The sequence below is a fragment of the Trachemys scripta genome, chromosome 1 (assembly GCF_013100865.1).
Source record: "Trachemys scripta elegans isolate TJP31775 chromosome 1, CAS_Tse_1.0, whole genome shotgun sequence".
NCBI classification, from domain to species: Eukaryota; Metazoa; Chordata; order Testudines; family Emydidae; genus Trachemys; species Trachemys scripta.
This window is the reverse complement of record NC_048298.1, coordinates 206448505-206467185: the sequence shown is the minus strand read 5'-3', so window position 1 is coordinate 206467185 and position 18681 is coordinate 206448505. Positions and strand designations below refer to the sequence as shown.

The 18681-nt window shown below is 46.7% G+C and overlaps 1 protein-coding gene across 1 annotated transcript in view; it reads left to right on the top strand.

The window, feature by feature from the left end:
• The first annotated feature begins 2504 nt into the window (after window positions 1-2504).
• Window positions 2505-18681, top strand: part of POLA1 (DNA polymerase alpha 1, catalytic subunit) — a 335012-nt gene continuing 318835 nt past the window's right edge. Inside the window, exons 1-3 of the mRNA XM_034754923.1 lie at window positions 2505-2634; window positions 12368-12492; window positions 18229-18325. Coding sequence (XP_034610814.1) covers window positions 2607-2634; window positions 12368-12492; window positions 18229-18325 — 250 coding nt within the window. The 5' untranslated portion in view covers window positions 2505-2606. The remainder of the gene's footprint in view (window positions 2635-12367; window positions 12493-18228; window positions 18326-18681) is intronic.

Genomic DNA, 18681 nt, shown 5'->3' with positions numbered 1-18681 from the left:
GGTAGGCAGGGTCCCCAAGAATAACTATTGGCATTTCAACATCCCCAACGGTTATTTTCTGGTCTGGAAAGTCAGTCCCTTGCTGCAGCCCTTTAAACAGAGTAGCGTTCCTGAAGACGTGAGTGTCATGAACCCTTCCCAGCCAGCCCACGTTGATGTTGGTGAAACATCCCTTGTGATCCACAAGTGCTTGCAGCACCATTGAAAAGTACCCCTTGCGGTTTATGTACTGGGTACCCTGGTGCTCCGGTGCCAAGATAGGGGTATGGGTTCCATCTATCGCCCCACCACAGTTAGGGAATCTCATTGCAGCAAAGCCATCCACTGTGACCTGCACATTTCCCAGAGTCACTACCTTTTATAGCAGCACCTGAGTGATTGCTCTGGCTACTTGCATCACAGCAGCCACCACAGTAGATTTGCCCACTCCAAATTGATTCCCTACTGACCGGTAGCTGTCTGGCATTGCAAGCTTCCACAGGGCTATCGCCACTCGCTTCTCAACTGTGAGGGCTGCTCTCATCTTGGTATTCTGGCATTTCAGGGCAGGGGACAGCAAGTCACAAAGTTCCATGGAAGTGCCCTTACGCATGCGAAAGTTCTGCAGCCACTGGGAATCATCCCACACCTGCAACACTATGCGGTCCCACCAGTCTGCGCTTGTTTCCCTTGCCTTGTTCATGACTGCTGTCTTGAGCTGAGCGGGCTCCATGCTTGCCGTGGTATGGAGTCTGCAGTGTTCACCCAGGAAAAAAGGCATGAAATGGTTGTCTGCCATCCGTTGCTTTCATGCAGGGAGGGAGGGAGGGGTGAGGCTGTACCCAGAACCACCTGCAACAATGTTTTTTGTCCCATCAGGCACTGGGATCTCAACCCAGAATTCCAATGGGTGGGGGAGACTGCGGGAACTATGGGATAGCTACCCACAGTGCAATGCTCCAGAAATCGACGCTAGCCCCGGAACACGGATGCACATTGCCGAATTAATGTGCTTAGTGTGGCCGCATACATTCGACTTTATACAATCTGTTTCCCAAATTTGAATTATATAAATTTGGATTAATCCTGTAGTGTAGACATACCCCTAGCTTCACGTAGTCCTCCTTACCTCTACTCCCACAGTGTTCGGTTTAGCCATTGAAATGATGGAGTTATACAAGCCGCAGTTTCTGCTGATTGGGAATCCTGCAGCTTCTTTTGATTTCAAGGCAGAAGTGCAAGTAGAGTTTACTCTCCAGTACACAGTACCGGCAAGAGATTTTTAGCGGGTATGGGGTACCGGAAAGACTTGGGGAGGCATCGCCCCCCTGCCCTCTGGAGTGGGGGTGGAGCTGCAGTCTGCTCCTTAACGGAGCAGCACTGCGGCTTGGGAAGGCATACGTTCTTTATATGGGTTTAACAGCACAATATATATGCTAACAAACTTAAACAAAGCCTTTGTTTAAGTTTGTTAGCAGGTGTATTGTGCTGTTACACAGGAGTCCTCAAGAGGGAAGGGGTGGGGAGGATGGAAGGTGTTTAGACAGTGTTTTTGATTTCTGCTCCAAACTCCGGACTATGAACATATACTGATGGAAGCATTCTAACCAAGGGACAGAGGACTTGAAGGTAATCTGGAGCCTTCATATTTCCTTGATTCTTTGCAGATGGATTTATGAGTTGTATATGGTACAAAGACTGTTCTAGCCTCACTGATTTCTGATTTTTCTTTTGCAATGGACAAAGATCAGATGTCTGCTCTCAGAAACCTAGGAGGGGAAGTTAACATAGTGGTTAAATTCATCCTGGGTGTAACTCCACTGATTTTAATTGGCTTACACCACCAGGGCCCGCATTCAAATGGCTCAACCTCTTCTCTCAGGTCTGTTCCTATGGACAAATGCCGTGGATGAAGCCTTCATTTTCTACTCATACACCGAGCAAGCAAACTGTGAAGTGTTAGTTTTACTATGTACACGCGTTTATTATTCTAGCACCTAGGAGCCCTACGCAGGGGCCAGCAAGGCACGTGACCCGCACTGGGCTAGGTGCAGGCTGCAGCGATAGCAATGCTGGTGTCTAGCCACCCCTAGCGTAGGCCGAAATGGCTCTTTTCTGCAGCCTCCAGCATGAGTTTATAAATTGCAAATTATTTCCTCGGAGCCAGGACAAGGAAAAAGCCCGATAGCCGTGTACGTTCATTCCCTTCCCCGGACACAAAAGGCCTCACCCTACTCCCCTGGAACTCAGTGGCGACCGACCGCCCCCCAGGGGCGCCTGTCCATAAATAGCCACCCTCTCTCCGCTGGCGGGAAGCGTCGTAACTTGCGGGGAGGGGGCAGCAGCCACGCACCTCGCCCCATCAGGCAGGCACCCGCCCGCCCGCGCCTCTCTCCTCCAGAGCCGGAGCCGCAAACACAGAGATTACTCGCAACACCCAGTGCGCCCGCGCGCAGCTCCGGCTCCTCCCCTCGACCTGCACAAGAGGGTGGAACGGGGCGGGCTGCAGAAAGACGGGACGCGCCGCGGCTTTTGATTGGCTGGCCGTCCGGCCGGGGCGCCTGGGTCGCCTCTCTCGCGCCACTTTCGGGCGCGTTGGCGCGAGCGGAGCGAGCGTGGTCGGGGCCATGGCGGAGAGCGAGAGCCGGCGCGGCGGTGAGAGGCGGGCGGGGCTGTGCGGCCGCTGCACGGGGCGTGGGGGGCTCGCGCAGCCCGGGGGCGGGTAGCGGCTGGACACGGGTGCAGCGGTAGGGGGCAGGCTCTGCATGGGGGGCGGCGGGGGTGTTGTATTTGGGCTCCCCTTGAGCGTGTCTCCGATTTCCTGGGCGGGGGTGGTAGTGCTGCAGGATCTGGGCGGGGCAGTTGGGAGTGGCCGGTTTTGGGGTGCTTTTCGGGGGGGGGGGCACTTCATTGGTGCCCCCAAGATTCTCCTTGGAAGGTGACAGGGAGAGTGTGTTGAAATCGAGTCTGTCTTAAAAAAATAAACACACCCGCGTGTTAAAAGAATCTGGTGCTGATACTGGTCCCTGTGTCATCCTGCTGAATTTGTGGTTTTGCATCACTGGGTTTTTTTTTTTATTTATTTATTTTTTTTGAGAATGGTTTTTCTTCTTTCCGGGCTGGGTTTAAGCTCATACATAGAGGTAAATGTCTGTACCTGAAATGCTGTCAAGTGCATGGAGTAAACATAAGGAAGTGAGAACTATAACCCTTTTTAATTTAAAACCCCCTCGCTGTTTCATGAAAACATAGTGTAGATGACAATCATGCCTAGCAGAAGTGCACTCTCCCTCTCCCCCCCAGCCCACAAGATGTCATTGTTTTTAGGACAGTTTTCTATACTTGATAGGTGCTGACTTTCCTCATATCATCACTGTTTTGAGCCATAGCATTACTGTTTTGAGCCCTGAATTACTTCACCCTCTAAATCTAGTAAAATCAAAATCGGGGTACAGAGAAATAGTATTCAGTTTGCTTAGAGTGAAAATACCTCAGAGCATGCAAACAAAGTTTAATTCTGTGTATTTGACATAATTTTTTTTTAAACTGCTGTTGTGGCTTAACAATAACTAGAAACCACTATTATTTATATTATAGCACTTGAGATCCCTAATCATAGACCAGGACTCGATTGTTCCAGGTGCAGTACAAACATGGAACAAAAAGATGGTCCCTGCCTCTAAAGAGCTTACAGTCTAGTATCCGATAAGGGACAACAAACATATGTTGTGGATACAGACAAACTGGGGGTACCAAGAGACCGTGATAATATTGGTTAGCATGATAGGCAATGGGCTCAGCATAGTAGCAACCTAACCATTAACAAGTTTTTATTTTGGTAGGTATCACAGCAAAGGAGAGTTTTAAGCAGGATAATATGTTAGTTTTGCAAATGTTTATGGGTAGCTTCTCCTAAGCATGAGGAGCAGCATAGAAGGAAGCATGACAGCACTTGATCGAAAATTTAACAAGTGGGCAATGGAGGCTGACATCATGGGTAGATTGGAGGCGGGAGTCAACATCTTGTTAGTGAAGGAAAGATGATAGGTAGGGTTGGGACAAATAACTTATGTTCGGTGCAATAGAGCAGTGGTCCCCAACGCAGTACCTGCGGGTGCCATGGCGCCCGCCGGGGCATCTATGTGTACCTGCCTACTGGCCGCCAGACAAGCAGCTGCTGAAATGCCGCCGAGAAGCGGTGCCGCCAAAATGCCACTGATTTTCGGCTGCATTTTGGCGGCAACGCTTCTTGGCATTGCCGCTTCTCGGATGCATTTCGGCGGCGATGCTTCTTGGCATTGCTGCTTCTCGGCCGCACTTCGGCGGCTGCTTGTCCGGTGGCCACACTCCTCGGCGGCTAGTCGTCCGGCGCCTGCCACATGGAAAGATTGGGGACCACTGCAATGGAGAAAGAGGAGCCAGTAGATGGGTGCAACAAGGGTGGTGACATGGTCAAAGCAGGCTAGGAACATAATCTTTGCAGCAGCCGTCTGAATGGTTATATGTAGTGCCCTACCAATTGACTGTCCATTTTGGTCAGTTTCATGGTCGTAGGGTTTTAAAAATAGTTAATTTCATGGTTTCAGATGTTTATAGCTGAAATTTCAGGGTGTTGTAACCATGAGGATCCCAACCCAAAAAAGTGTTGGGGTGGGGGGTCGCAAGGCTATTGTAGGGGAGGTTGTGGGTTTGCCACCCTTACTTCTGTGCTGCTGCTGTCGGGTGCTGCCTTCAGAGCTGGAGAGCAATGGCCAAGCTTTGAAACCAGCACCACCGCCAGCAGCAGCGCAGAAGTGAGGGTGGCAGAATATTGTGGGAGTGGATTGCCATACATTCTGGTTTTCCTAGCAGCTTCCCATCTGGGTTTGGGGGCTGACAACCACCCTCACTTCTGCACTGCCTTCAGAACTCTGCTGCTAGCCAGCAGCTGTGGGGGATGCATTTCCCCCTCCTCCCCCCATCCAGATCCTGCAGCACTGCCCCACCCCCTGCCAAAGAAATCCAAGACCTGCTCAAAGGGAGCCCAAATACAACACCCCCATATAGACCCTGCCCCCCCACAATTTTTGAGGTCTGTGCTGCTCTCCTCATTCTGCAGCTTCAGAGGTTCACATGCTCTGGCCATGCCTCCTCTGCTCCTGCTCATGGGCAGACAAATTATTCCAAAGCTGTAAAAACTTTTATCAATATAATAACAAATACTTCAGAAGCAACTGTCCAGCTATATTCAGTGGACCAAAAAAGGGGGTGGAGGGGGGTTACATAGTAAAGATCCTATTCAGCATCTGACATTTTGACTCATAGCCATTCAGGTTGGGTAGAACTGTGGGAGATGCTGTGAATTTGGTAGGGCCCTCGATATAAGCAGGGCAAGATCTTGCAAAGAACTTTGTGAAGGTGTACCTCTGTGTCTGCATGAGCCCCATTACAGTTAGTGGGGGTCAACCTCTGTTGATCTTTTTGTGGGAACTGGACCTCAATGATAAAGCTTTGCAAACAGTAACTTACAATGTGCTACTTTATTATCTAACTATTTTGGTTTAGAACAGGTCTTTACATTTTCATCAGTCGTGCTGGCTAAAAGAATAAATCTGTTTAATCTGACATTAATATGGGGGCAGGTGTACATTAGAAGCACTACACTGGTGCAGCTGCATTGCTGTAGCGTGTCTGATGAAGATGCTCTATGCTGACAGGAGAGCACTCTCCCGTCAGCATAATCACTCCACCTCTGCTAGAGGCGGAAGCTATGTCGGTGGGACACCTATCTAGTGTCCGATCACCAGCCATTGGAGATATTCACTACTAGCAGTCACAGATCGGCTACATGCCATTGTAGGCAATCTCATTATACCATCTCCTCCATAAATTTATCAAGCTCGGTTTTGAAACTGGTTAGGTTTTTTGCCCCCATTGCTCCCCTTGGAAGGCTGTTCCAGAATGTCACACCTCTGCTGGTTAGAAACATTTGTCTAATTTTATGTCTAAACTTGATGTCTAGTTTATATCCCAGGGGTCGGCAACCTTTCAGAAGTGATGTGCCGAGTCTTCATTTATTCACTCTAATGTAAGGTTTCGCGTGCCAGTAATACATTTTAACCTTTTTAGAAGGTCTCTTTCTATAAGTCTATAATATATAACTAAACTATTGTTGTATGTAAAGTAAATAAGGTTTTTAAAATGTTTAAGATGCTTCATTTAAAATTAAAATAAAACACAGAGCCCCCGGACCGGTGGCCAGGACCTGGGCAGCGTGAGTGCCACTGAAAATCAGCTCGCATGCCGCCTTCGGCACGCATGCCATAAGTTGCCTACCCCTGTTATATCCACTTGTTCTTGTGTCCACATTGGTGCTTAACTTAAATAACTCCTCTCCCTCCCTGGTACTTATCCCTTGGTTTTATTTATAGAGCGTAATCGTATCTCCTCTCAGTCTTCTTTTGTCTGGCTAAACAAGCCAAACTCTTGGAGTCTCCTCTCCATAAGGTAGTTTTTCCTTATGGAGGAAAGTCATAAGGTAAGTTTTCCATTCCTCTGATCATCCTAGTAGCTTGTCTCTGCACCTGTTCCAGTTTGAATTCATCTTTCTTAAACATGGAAGACTAGAATTGCACAGAGTATTCAAGGTGAGGTCTCACCAGTGTCTTCTATAATGGTATTAACACTTCCCTGTCTCTACTGAAAATATCTTGCCTGATGCATTCTAGGACTGCTTGTCACTGAGAGACTAAATAAAAGCATAAAGACGAAAGTTAGACGTCTAAAATAACCTTCCTTTCCAAATCATAGATAGTGACAGTTGATGCACCTCTAAAGAAGGTTGGGTGGCAGCTTAACAATTGTCACCCTTCCTTTCCTGAGTCTACTGTAGGTGCATTATTACCACAATCTACCTATTCTGCAGCTCAGCAGCTCCAACAATCCTTGATGTCTGGGCTACTTTCCTCACTCAGTAGCTTCACGGCGCCGGATCAGCATTTTGGCACCACTGCTTCGTTCGTGCCTCTTCTGCGCCCAATTGCGGCCAGATTCTCTGCCTCCGCAGCAGCATGTGGATGGCAGTTCTGTTGCACCCTCCTATCTTCTACCTTCAGTGTGGTGTTTTTGAAGTGGGGGGGCAGTGGTGAGCAGTGGTCTCCCACACTAGCTCTTTCCTCCTCTCTGGGTTGGTTTTTAGTCAGATGACTGAACCCACCTGGAACCTCACTGCTGGCTCCTCTGCACCTTCTTGGTATGGCTGAGCAGCCTAAAAAGCACTGAACAAAATGTAAACAGTGCTCCGTCTATGAGACAGCCTTCCTGGCCTTGGCAGATGGTGAGTTGTGCTCAGCCTTCGGTCCCTAACTCTGTTAGGTCCCAGGGCCATGAGTCGGGCAGGAGAGGTGGGATCCCCTGCCCACCAGAGCAGCTGCAACTCCACTGGGAGAAAAACAGACCAGGAGTTTGTGAGGAGAGCAGGAAGAGACTCCAAAGAGAAGGATTCAGAGTAGCAGCCATGTTAGTCTGTATCTGCAAAAAGAACAGGAGTACTTGTGGCACCTTAGAGACTAACAAATTTATTAGAGCATAAGCTTTCGTGGACTACAGCCCACCCCATGTTGTTCATTGTTCAAAAGCATGCGGGAGGAATCTGAGCCATTCTAGACCTCAAATGATTCAACAAGTGGATGAAGAAAACAAAGTTTCAGATGGAGACCCTGACCTCTCTGGTGTCATGCCTGTCGAAGGAGGATTTTCTGACTTCAGTGGATCTGGCAGATGGATACTGTAATGGTTCCTCGCTCTCCAGTGGGGAGGGAGGCCACTCTGTCTCACCTTATTGGACGGTAACCCTTGGGCTTGGGTCGCGCTGGCGGGGCCGAGCTGTAAGCCACCTATAGTTCCATGGCCGTCTAATAGAGGCAAACGAGCAATAACGGTGTGGGGCACTTGTCCTCACCCTCGGTTGGGGCAGAGCACTGAGTAGTTTTTAGCACGTAGCCCCTCAGTTGGGCCGGGCAGTACTTAATAATCTAAAGCTTTGCCCCACCCAAAGGGCCAGAGCCAGGGCAGGCTGCAGCGTCAGGCTCCTGGCTAAGGCAGCCAGTGAACACTCACAGTCTGGGGCTCCAGCTCTTTGGGCGGGGCCAAGCAGGGAGCAGGTTGTAGCCAATGTTCCCTCTAATTTTTTCATTCATGCGCGGAATGCATTTTGTTATGTGCAGCACCAATATCGAGGTAGTGTGTAGATGTGTGCCACCAGTAGAAACAAAAAACATATATATAATTATTTTAAAAAGTTACCATAGGTATGGCCAATGGTACATGTAAAAGGGACTGTAAAGATTTCCTGGAATCTGACATTTTAGGGCCAGATCCTCAGCTGGTGTACAGCAGCCATGAAGTCACTGGAACTACTTCAATTTACACTAGCTGAGGATTTGGCTGTTCAAGTGTATCATATTAGAACGACTTCCTTATCACTATTGCAAACGCATAGACTGAGTCTTATACACACAACAGGCTTTTCTGAAGGGCAGAAAACAATGAAATCCTATAATGTGCAACCCATATTTCAGATTGCAGTTCCCTTTGTTCAGTATTTAATCTGGTGGCTGGCAGTGCACAGCTGAACCTACACTGAGATTTGTCACCCAAATGAAACGAAAATTCTATGGTGTCTTGAAGATATTTTTCTTTGGCTAAAGGTGTGGCATTTCATGGTCTTGTATAAATCTTGGTTTAGGTTGTGGATCAGACTTAATAAGGTATATATTTCTGGCAGATAAAATACTGCTTATCCCCGTAAATCATGTGTAAACAGAGGCATCGCAGAACAAAGAACAGAAACATTTAATTGCTGTAACACAAGATCTCCCTTTTAAAAAAGGGGGCTGGGGCCCAGGGAGAGAAGTACCTGTCCATGCCGCAGCCCGATCAGGGCTGGGGCCGAGGGAGAGCCGCACTTTTCCTGCATGCCCCAAGCTCCCTCAAACCCCCATCACCGCCCCTCACCTCACCCCACCCCACTGCCCTCACCCACACTCTCTACACATTCTCCATGCTCACCTGTGTGCGCGGCTGGTTCACGACCCTTGATGGCTCTTGTGCGGCTGCACAGGCATGCACCTTAGATGGAGCACAGGCTATAGACTAAGCCTCCTGGCTAATGCAGCTAGCAAACGCTCAGTTCAGGGCTCAGGTAGGGATGAGCACCCACACAATCTAAGGGCTGGGGGGAGGGGGGGCCGTACCAACCGAGTCTAGTGTCCTAGCTTGACGGACAGTAGACGTACATAGGCCTCCGTGGTGGGGAGTCTGCAACCTCAGGGGTGGCGTGGCATGGGCTGCGGGACGCAGGCCCGCCCGACTCCACCACATCCCAGCCCAGGGCGCTAGCAGTGTTGGAGTGGTCCGCCACTGGTCAGCGGGGATCCGGCTGCAACACACTGACCTAGGAACAGTCAGCAACGTAGCCAGACGGTGGTTGGCTGCCCCTGGACTACTTTCTACCTCCCTGGGGTGTGGTATTTCTGGAATTCACAGTCCTCTGGGTACACGGTGGATGGCAGTCCTGGCAACTCTCCTTCTGGGTCTGTCTCCTCTGGGGGCAGGGTGCTGCAGAGTGTAGGTTGATCTGCCGGGTGCCACAGCAGAATAGAGGTGTCCGTCTCCTTTCCTGGCTGCTGCTCGCCTGAGCTGCAGAGCCCTCCCTTTATACTTCCTGTCCCATCCGGCGAGACCAGTGGGGTGAGTTCGGCTCTGCCCACCAGGGAGTGTAGATAGAGGTCCCTCGCTCTCCAGTCTGGAGGGAGGCCACTCTGCCTCGTACGCATACCTCCACAATCCTGTCAGACCATGCCATCACAAGTTCCTAAGGTTTGCTTATGGCAGGAAGTAACATCAGTACTGGATGCTCTCATTGGGCTTGTCCTCTGCTCCTAGTGTGTTTACAAAGATGTTGGCAGTAATGATGCCCTGCAACCTCAGTCAGGCTATCCACGTGTGCCCCTTCCTGGACGACACTTGTTCAGAACACCGTTCCCGGAATCAGCACATAGAGCCACATCGCTGACACTGAGTATCCTATAAGAACTCGCTTTATCAATGTCAAAAAAACCAACACACACTTAGGAGTGGACATAGATACCTTGATAGCAAGGATCTATCCATCATTAGAAAGGTTCAAGAAGATTCAGGACCTCTTCACGTTGTTTGGGAGCTGCAAGAGGCCTGCTATAGCATTGGGCCTTCAACTACTAGGCCTCCTCATATTGTAGGGATCACTCCCTGGGTGCAATCATGCATCAGGTGCCTTCAGGGCTTCATCATAAAGGTACAGGACCACCTTGGAACACATGAAGGATCACGTAGGGGTCTCAACACAGGTGTTCAACTCCTTAAAATGGTGGTCAGCCCAGGGCAATGTTCGCAAAGGTATGCCCCTATGCTGCCCAGATCCTCAAGTTCTCATAACCAACGCCAGCCTGGAGAGCTGGGGTGCACACTTGGGAGCCCAGACAGTTCTAGGCCCACATCATAAACCTTCTAGAGCTAAAAGCAATCAAGCTGGTGCAGTGAAGGTTCCAGTCCAGCCTAGAGGGGAACCCTGTCCTGATTCAGTCGGACAACATGACTGCCATCACGTGTGGACAACCAAGGGGGAGCAAGGACCCCAGTGTTACACACAGAAGCAATGGAAATTATGTGATGGGTAGAGAACTGTCTCCTGTTCCTCAGAGCAATTCATGTAAAGGGAGACCCGAACCAAAAGTGGATTGGCTCAACAACTCTGAGTGGTGCCTGAATTAGGGAGTCTTTGAGTTAATTGTCCAAATGTTCAGCGTTTCCTCAACTGATATATTCATTAACCATATGAATGCAAAGAGACCAAAGTACTTCACCAGGGAGGTGGATCCCAGATCTGGGGGACAGATTGCCTGTTGCCCAGATGGCTGCAGGGTCTCCTCTGTGTGTTTCCACCCTTCCCATTACTAGGGAAGGTGGTTGAGAAAATAATATGAGAACAGATAGCAGTCATATTGATAACTCCCCATTGACTGAGGAGACTCTGGTTTTCAGACTGAAAATAGGACCTCCACTACAACTCCCAAAGAGATGGTACATCTTCTCACAAGGTCATCTTCATCATCTGGATGTCAGTTGGCTGCATTTAACAGCCTGGCTATTGAAAGGGAAGTGCTGGTATCGCTGGGTTTGTCCTTCAAAGTCATCAAGACACTGCTTTCATCTAGAAGAGTATCGACATTGAAAATGCATTCTTCCATCTGGGCCAAGTTCTGGTGCTAGGATCACAAAGCAAATCTTAGAAATACTAGCTATTTGGGACATTTTCTGAAAATGCTTTGACAGAGCTCTCCAACCCAGCACCATAGCTTGATGGGTATCTGCCCTCAGTAGCATGATGTTTGTGGGATCCCTGAGTTCTCTGGCAGAGCACCCTCAGGTAGCCAGATTCCTGGGAGCAGTCTGATTAACCGAGTTGGCAGTCAGGCCACTCAACTGGTTGTATTGAGAGCCCTGACAAGCCATCCCATTGAATCGCTGACATCAGTGTCAGCGTTCTATTTGTCCATCAAAACTGGCTTTCTGATACCCGTTATGTCTGCCAGGGGAGTGTTGGAGCTGGCAGTCTTTTCTGTGCAGGAACCTTACTGTTGGTTCCACAAGGACAAGGTGGTGCTTAGGACTCTGGAATTGTTTAGTCTGAAGGTGAATTCTTCCTTCCATGCTTCCCAGCAGGAGGTTCTCCTATTATTCTGTCCAAGGCCACAACATCTTACTGAGAAGGAGTGGCACACCTTAGATCAGCAGTGGGCAACCTGCGGCCCATTGGGGTAATATGCTGGCGGGCCGGGAGACAGTTGGTTTACATTGACCATGCACAGGCATGGCCGCCCGCAGCTCCCAGTGGCCGCAGTTCACCGTTCCTGGCCAATGGGAGCCGCAGGAAGCGGCGGCCCTCCACCCAGGGCCCTTCGGAGTGGCAGGCGGCATGTGGCCTCCTCCCTCCCCTCCTCTCCCCCCGCCCCCCGAGCACTGGGCAGCACAGCCCCAGTGCCAGGGGCCCCCTCAGCACTGGGCAGCCCCAGCTACTCCAAGTCCCAGCCACCCTAGCCCAGCCAGCTTCCCTTCCTGGAAGAGGAGCAGCCTACTTGGGCTGGGGTCAACTAGCAGCAAGAAGGAAGGGGGCCATGCAGGGCTGTGTGGGCAGGCTCAGTCTTCCCCTGCCTATTGGACGCTCCACCCATGTTTTTAAGGAGTAATCAACAGTGGAACCATTGTTTCTCTAAAACTAATAGTAAACAGTTACTGTGGATTAAATGTCTGAAAACAAGAACAATGCATAGTTGAATTGTACTTCTGATGTTTTTAATATTGATTTCAGCTACATCAGACTCTGGAAGTTTTGCACTATCACGTTCTCGCCGTGAGAAAAAATCTAAAAAAGGACACCAAGAAGCTCTAGAACTCTTGAAAAAGGCCAAGGCCGGTGAAAAAGTAAAATATGAGGTAAATAGTTAAATCTTTTCTCTTGCTTGAACTTTCTGTATAAAAACCTAAATTGAGTTTGGGAATATTGATCTTTGTCCTAATCTGTATAAAGCTGATCACTTGCTTCTGGAAATTATGGGGAACGTTAAGAAAACAGTATTAATCAAGACAAACTGGCCTGAAAGGTGTTTTATTAGTAAAATTTTTCGTGAGACAGTAGTTATTTCTGTATTTGCTACTTCTCTGTCCCTTGCCATTGGAAATTGAAGAAATTGGTGAGCAACATTTAATTTTCAGTCATTTAAAATGACTTATTGTTTAAGCATGAAGTTTGATCTGCCTTGACAATTATTCTGTAGTGAAAGACTTGCCTTCAGGACTTCAGCACATATTAATTAAATAGTGGACTAGTAAACAACTTAACTTATGACTTTCAAAGGATTATCTGATCCACTATGGTAATGTTAAGGCACTGCATCTTGGAAGGAAAGGAAAAGTCAATTTATATTGAAGTATTAAACTACTACAAACTGCAGCAAAATGACGTAGTAACTAACCAGATATGCAACATCAGATAGCCTTTTTTCACCCACTTGGATGTGGACAGAGGTCAGGAATAATCAGACCACTCGAGATGCATGTTCAGCTTAACATTGCCTTGTTACTCAGGCCAGGTCTACGCTACACACTCACTTCAATATAACACTGTCGCTCAGGGGTGTGAAAAATCCACAACTCTGAGTGACATAGTTATATCGATCTTAGTGCTCTCTACACAAGGAGGGGATTATGTCTTTGGCTGGAGAGCTTCTCCCACTGACATAGCTACAGCCTCTTGCAGAGGTGGAGTTAAGCCAATGGGAGACCAGACGAGCTACAGCGATGGAGCTGCGCTGATGCAAGTTGGTAGTGTAGACCCCGTCTCACTCATAACTTTTTGTTAAATTAAAGTGTTTGCAAAGCTTACGTTGCAGTTGATATACCTTGTGAAGCATCCTGGAGGTACCCATGATTGTGAGGCACCTCACTATCAATTCCTTTAGCTGAGGAAGCCTTGTATGTTCCTGCTGTTGGTCAGTTCCCCAGCTCCACGAGACTTAGGCAACACGAGCACTGCCCTCCAGACCTTTGCCAGTCCAACTGTTTCTTAACAGGTTAAGGGTAGGCACACTCTAACCCCCAAGTCTCTCACTGCACCACATAGCCTGTGATCTGTGGGACACTCTCAGAATTCCCAGATCTTATATTCCCAAAGAAACAGTATACATAGCACTTAGATATGTGTATGGTAAAAACAGGTAGAAGGGTTACATATAAAGTAAAGTCATAAATGCATTCTAGAATCTAGACTTATTTCACTGGATACCCCTTTGACTAATAAAGCTTAGCTCCCAGAGTCTTTCCAGCGCTCATCAGCCAACCCTGGCTGTGATCTGTTTTTTTGTTACATGAAGTAAGCTGATGTGTTTGCTTTCTAGGTGAAGGATGCAGAGTGAGTCCTAGTCTAGAAATCTGTTGTCTTCACATGTAAACAGGACTCCTGCCTGCTGATTTATTTTTTCTTGTAAATTTCCTCTCTGTAAAATCTTCAAATTTCTTCATTAGCATTCAGCTCAGACTATAAATGGGCATCCATTGTGATCCATACAGTATTCAATTACATATAGCCAGGCACGTAAACATCTCTTGCCCGAAAGAAACTTTTTAATAGCCCCTAACAATAATTTTCACTATATTTACACCTATCTCCTTACATATTTTCTGTACATACATTTCACAATGATGATGAACATTGTGACACAGATCTCCACTGAAAGCCTTACATGACACCCTTTGGCAAATTAGTATGAAGATACTAGACCCTGGGGATCCCAGTAACCCTTAGGCACTCCTGTTCCCTCTGCCAGTTGGCACCAAGAAGTCCCTTAATAAAAGAACTAAAAAAGAGCCACCGTGGCTCAAATCCTAGTGAGGCAAATAGAAAGGAGCATAAACACTGCCAAATTAAGTGCAAGAATGTAATAAGAAAAACCAAAGAGGAGTTTGAAGAACGGCTAGCCAAAAACTCCAAAGGTAATAACAAAATGTTTTTTAAGTACATCAGAAGCAGGAAGCCTGCTAAATAACCAGTGGAGCCCCTGGATGATCGAGATAGAAAAGGAGCGCTTAAAGACGATAAAGTCATTGCGAGAAACTAAGTGGATTCTTTGCTTCAGTCTTCACGGCTGAGGATGTTAGGGAGATTCCCAAACCTGAGCTGGCTTTTGTAGGTGACAAATCTGAGGAACTGTCACGGATTGAAATGTCACGAGAGGAGGTTTTGGAATTAATTGATAAACTTAACATTAACAAGTCACCAGGACCAGATGGCATTCACCCAAGAGTTCTGAAAGAACTCAAATGTGAAGTTATGGAACTGTTAACTAAGGTTTGTAACCTGTCCTTTAAATCAGCTTCTGTACCCAATGACTGGAAGTTAGCTAATGTAACGCCAATATTTAAAAAGGGCTCTAGAGGTGGTCCTGGCAATTACAGACCGGTAAGTCTAACGTCTGTACCAGGCAAATTAGTCGAAACAATAGTTAAGAATAAAATTGTCCGAAACATAGAAAAACATAAACTGTTGAGCAATACTCAACATGGCTTCTGTAAAGGGAAATTGTGTCTTACTAATCTATTAGAATTCTTTGAAGGGGTCAACAAACATGTGGACAAGGGGGATCCAGTGGACATAGTGTACTTAGATTTCCAGAAAGCCTTTGACAAGGTCCCTCACCAAAGGCTCTTATGTAAATTAAGCTGCCATGGGATAAAAGGGAAGGTCCTTTCATGGACTGAGAACTGGTTAAAAGACAGGGAACAAAGGGTAGGAATTAATGGTAAATTCTCAGAATAGAGAGGGGTAACTAGTGGTGTTCCCCAAGGGTCAGTCCTCGGACCGATCCTATTCAACTTATTCATAAATGATCTGGAGAAAGGGGTAAACAGTGAGGTGGCAAAGTTTGCAGATGATACTAAACTGCTCAAGATAGTTAAGACCAAAGCAGACTGTGAAGAACTTCAAAAAGATCTCACAAAACTAAGTGATTGGGCAACAAAATGGCAAATGAAATTTAATGTGGATAAATGTAAAGTAATGCACATTGGAAAAAATAACCCCAACTATACATGCAATATGATGGAGGCTAATTTAGCTACAACAAGTCAGGAAAAAGATCTTGGCGTCATCGTGGATAGTTCTCTGAAAATGTCCACGCAGTGTGCAGAGGCAGTCAAAAAAGCAAACAGGATGTTAGGAATCATTAAAAAGGGGATAGATAATAAGACTGAGAATATATTATTGCCCTTATATAAATCGATGGTACACCCTCAACTCGAATACTGCATACAGATGTGGTCTCCTCATCTCAAAAAAGATATACTGGCACTAGAAAAGTTTCAGAAAAGGGCAACTAAAGTGATTAGGGGTTTGGAATGGGTCCCATATGAGGAGAGATTAAAGAGGCTAGGACTCTTCATCTTGGAAAAGAGGATATGATAGAGGTATATAAAATCATGAGTGATGTGGAGAAAGTGAATAAGGAAAAGTTATTTACTTATTCCCATAATACAAGAACTAGGTTTAAAACAAATAAAAGGAAGTTCTTCTTCACACAGCGCACAGTCAACTTGTGAAACTCCTTACCTGAGGAGGTTGTGAAGGCTAGGACTATAACAGGGTTTAAAAGAACTAGATAAATTCATGGAGGTTAAGTCCATTAATGGCTATTAGCCAGGATGGGTAAGGAATGGTGTCCCTAGCCTCTGTCTGTCAGAGGGTGGTGATGGAGGGCAGGAGAGAGATCACTTGATCATTGCCTGTTAGGTTCACACCCTCTGGGGTGCCTGGCATTGGCCACTGTTGGTACACAGGATACTGGGCTGGATGGACCTTTGGTCTGACCCGGTATGGCCATTCTTATGTTCTTCTGCACTGTGATGCTTCCCTGGAGTACCCAAGATTGTGAGGCATTTCACTATCACCTGTCCTTAACATGAGGAAGCCTTGTCTGTGCCTGCCCAGGGTCAGATCCCAGACCCGCCTCAGGAAACATATGCACTCTCCTCTTAGCCCACGCAGGCTCTGCTGTCCCTTTGGAGACAAGCAGTAGGTGCACTCCAGCCCCTGAGGTTCCCAAACACCCCCTTGGCGTATCCAGCCCCCAGTTCCACTGCATGCTCACAGAATTCACAGCTCCTCTATTCCCAAAGCAACAGTACATCTCAGAATCCTCTCTCCGCTCAATTTACAGCACTTATGCTTGTTTTCACTATAACCATATGGCAGTTTTTATTTAACAGAGAAAAGAGCAGTGGTTCTCAAACTTTTATACTGGTGACCCCTTTCACATAGCAAGTCTCTGAGTGTGACTCCCCCCTTATAAATTAAAAACACTTTTTTATATAACACCATTATAAATGCTGGAGGCAAAGTGGGGTTGGGGTGGAGGTTGACAGCATGCGACCCCTCCCCCCCGGAAATAACCTAATGACCCCCTGAGGGGTCCCGACCCCCAGTTTGAGAACCCCTGGAATAGAGATTAGAAAAGAAGCAAGAAGAATTAATGGAAACAAAGGGTTACATGTAAAATAAAATCATAATACTTTTTCCCTAGAGCCTAACAAGACATTCTCCTGTCTCCTAAAGGTTAACTCATCCAAAGTCTCTCTCCCAGCGTTAAACAACCAGACTGGCTATGATCTAGTTTACTGAAATCGAAGTAAACTAGATCCACTGCGTTAAACAACCAGACATAGTGTTGTCCACACTAGCGCTTTTGTCCATGAAATTGTTGGTCAGGTGTGGGTTTTTTCACACCCCTGACTGACAAAAGTGCCAATGTAGAGAGACCCTAAATCCTGAACCGTAGTAGACTAGACAGTATTTAGCCCAATCAGTTTTTCTCACCCCGCTGGATGTTGCAGGTAGTTTAGTTCTCAATACACTACTTTAAGCCTAGGATGAGTCTCCTCAGTTCAAGTCTGTCTTCCCAGTGTACTTGTTGCTTCCAGCATAGGTGGGGGAGGTGAAAGGTAAAAGCATGATGTCAGTGTCCCCTATTTTATATCCTAAGTCTATGTGCTTGGAAAACACTAGCCCAGACATATCCTGGTGGGCTTTGCTGAGTCACAGAATTGAGCAATCTCCCATTGTGTGATGCTTGCACAGCTCTCTTACAGCTTTGTAAATTCCTTGATTACAACTCCCCTGCTGATTAATGGTCATTTAACACCCACCTGGGAGTGGATCACCCCCTTAGTTGTCAGGGAGGACTGGCAGTGAATGACCCTGAAACTTGCAACATATTTCAGTAACAACGATACAGCAAAATCTCATAACTTCATACACACTAACAATATACATATTTTGACTGAACAATCTGTTTCAGAAGATCATGACCTTTCATATATGATATCTTACATGGTATTCCTTCTATGAAATAGATCATAATTATACGATGGGGTGAATATGGGGGCTCCATGGTGCTGTTTTGAGGTACATAGTGTCACAATACTAAAAAGCAAAAACAAAACACCTCAAACTGAAGGAAGACTTGCACTTGCTATTTCTGAACAGTTCACCCTGGTGTGATTAGAGAAGAAAAATCCAATCTAGTCTGAGTCCTTGATAAAGCTGCTTTATTAAAAATATGATAGCTTGAGAATAATTCTGGTATGAATTAATATGAATATCTAAATATGCCTTGCTTGCAGGTTGAGGAGTTCACAAGTGTTTATGAAGAAGTTGATGAAGCACAATACTCCAAGATGGTCAGGGAACGCCAGGATGACGATTGGATTGTAGATGATGGTGTGTAAGATTAATTTAGGGGGCTCCCTTTATATGCTGAGTAGAAGCATAAAATATATGTGGGTATTCTTGCATATATTTCTAAGCCACAGGTTGAATGGCTCACAAGTTCCAATATCTTTTGTATGCATTTTAAAAAACAAATCATAAAAATTACCCTGAAATTATCTTAACTCCATCAGGTTTCATGAAGACGTTTCCTCAAAATGTAAATGCCTCAGTGCCCTCTATAGATTATCAGTTATAATACAGACAAAAAAAATGAGCTGCTACACTGAGACATTTGATCTAGATTTTTAAAGCAATTTACGTGTTGCGGCACTCAACATCACAATGCCAAACTGATTTAGGAGTCC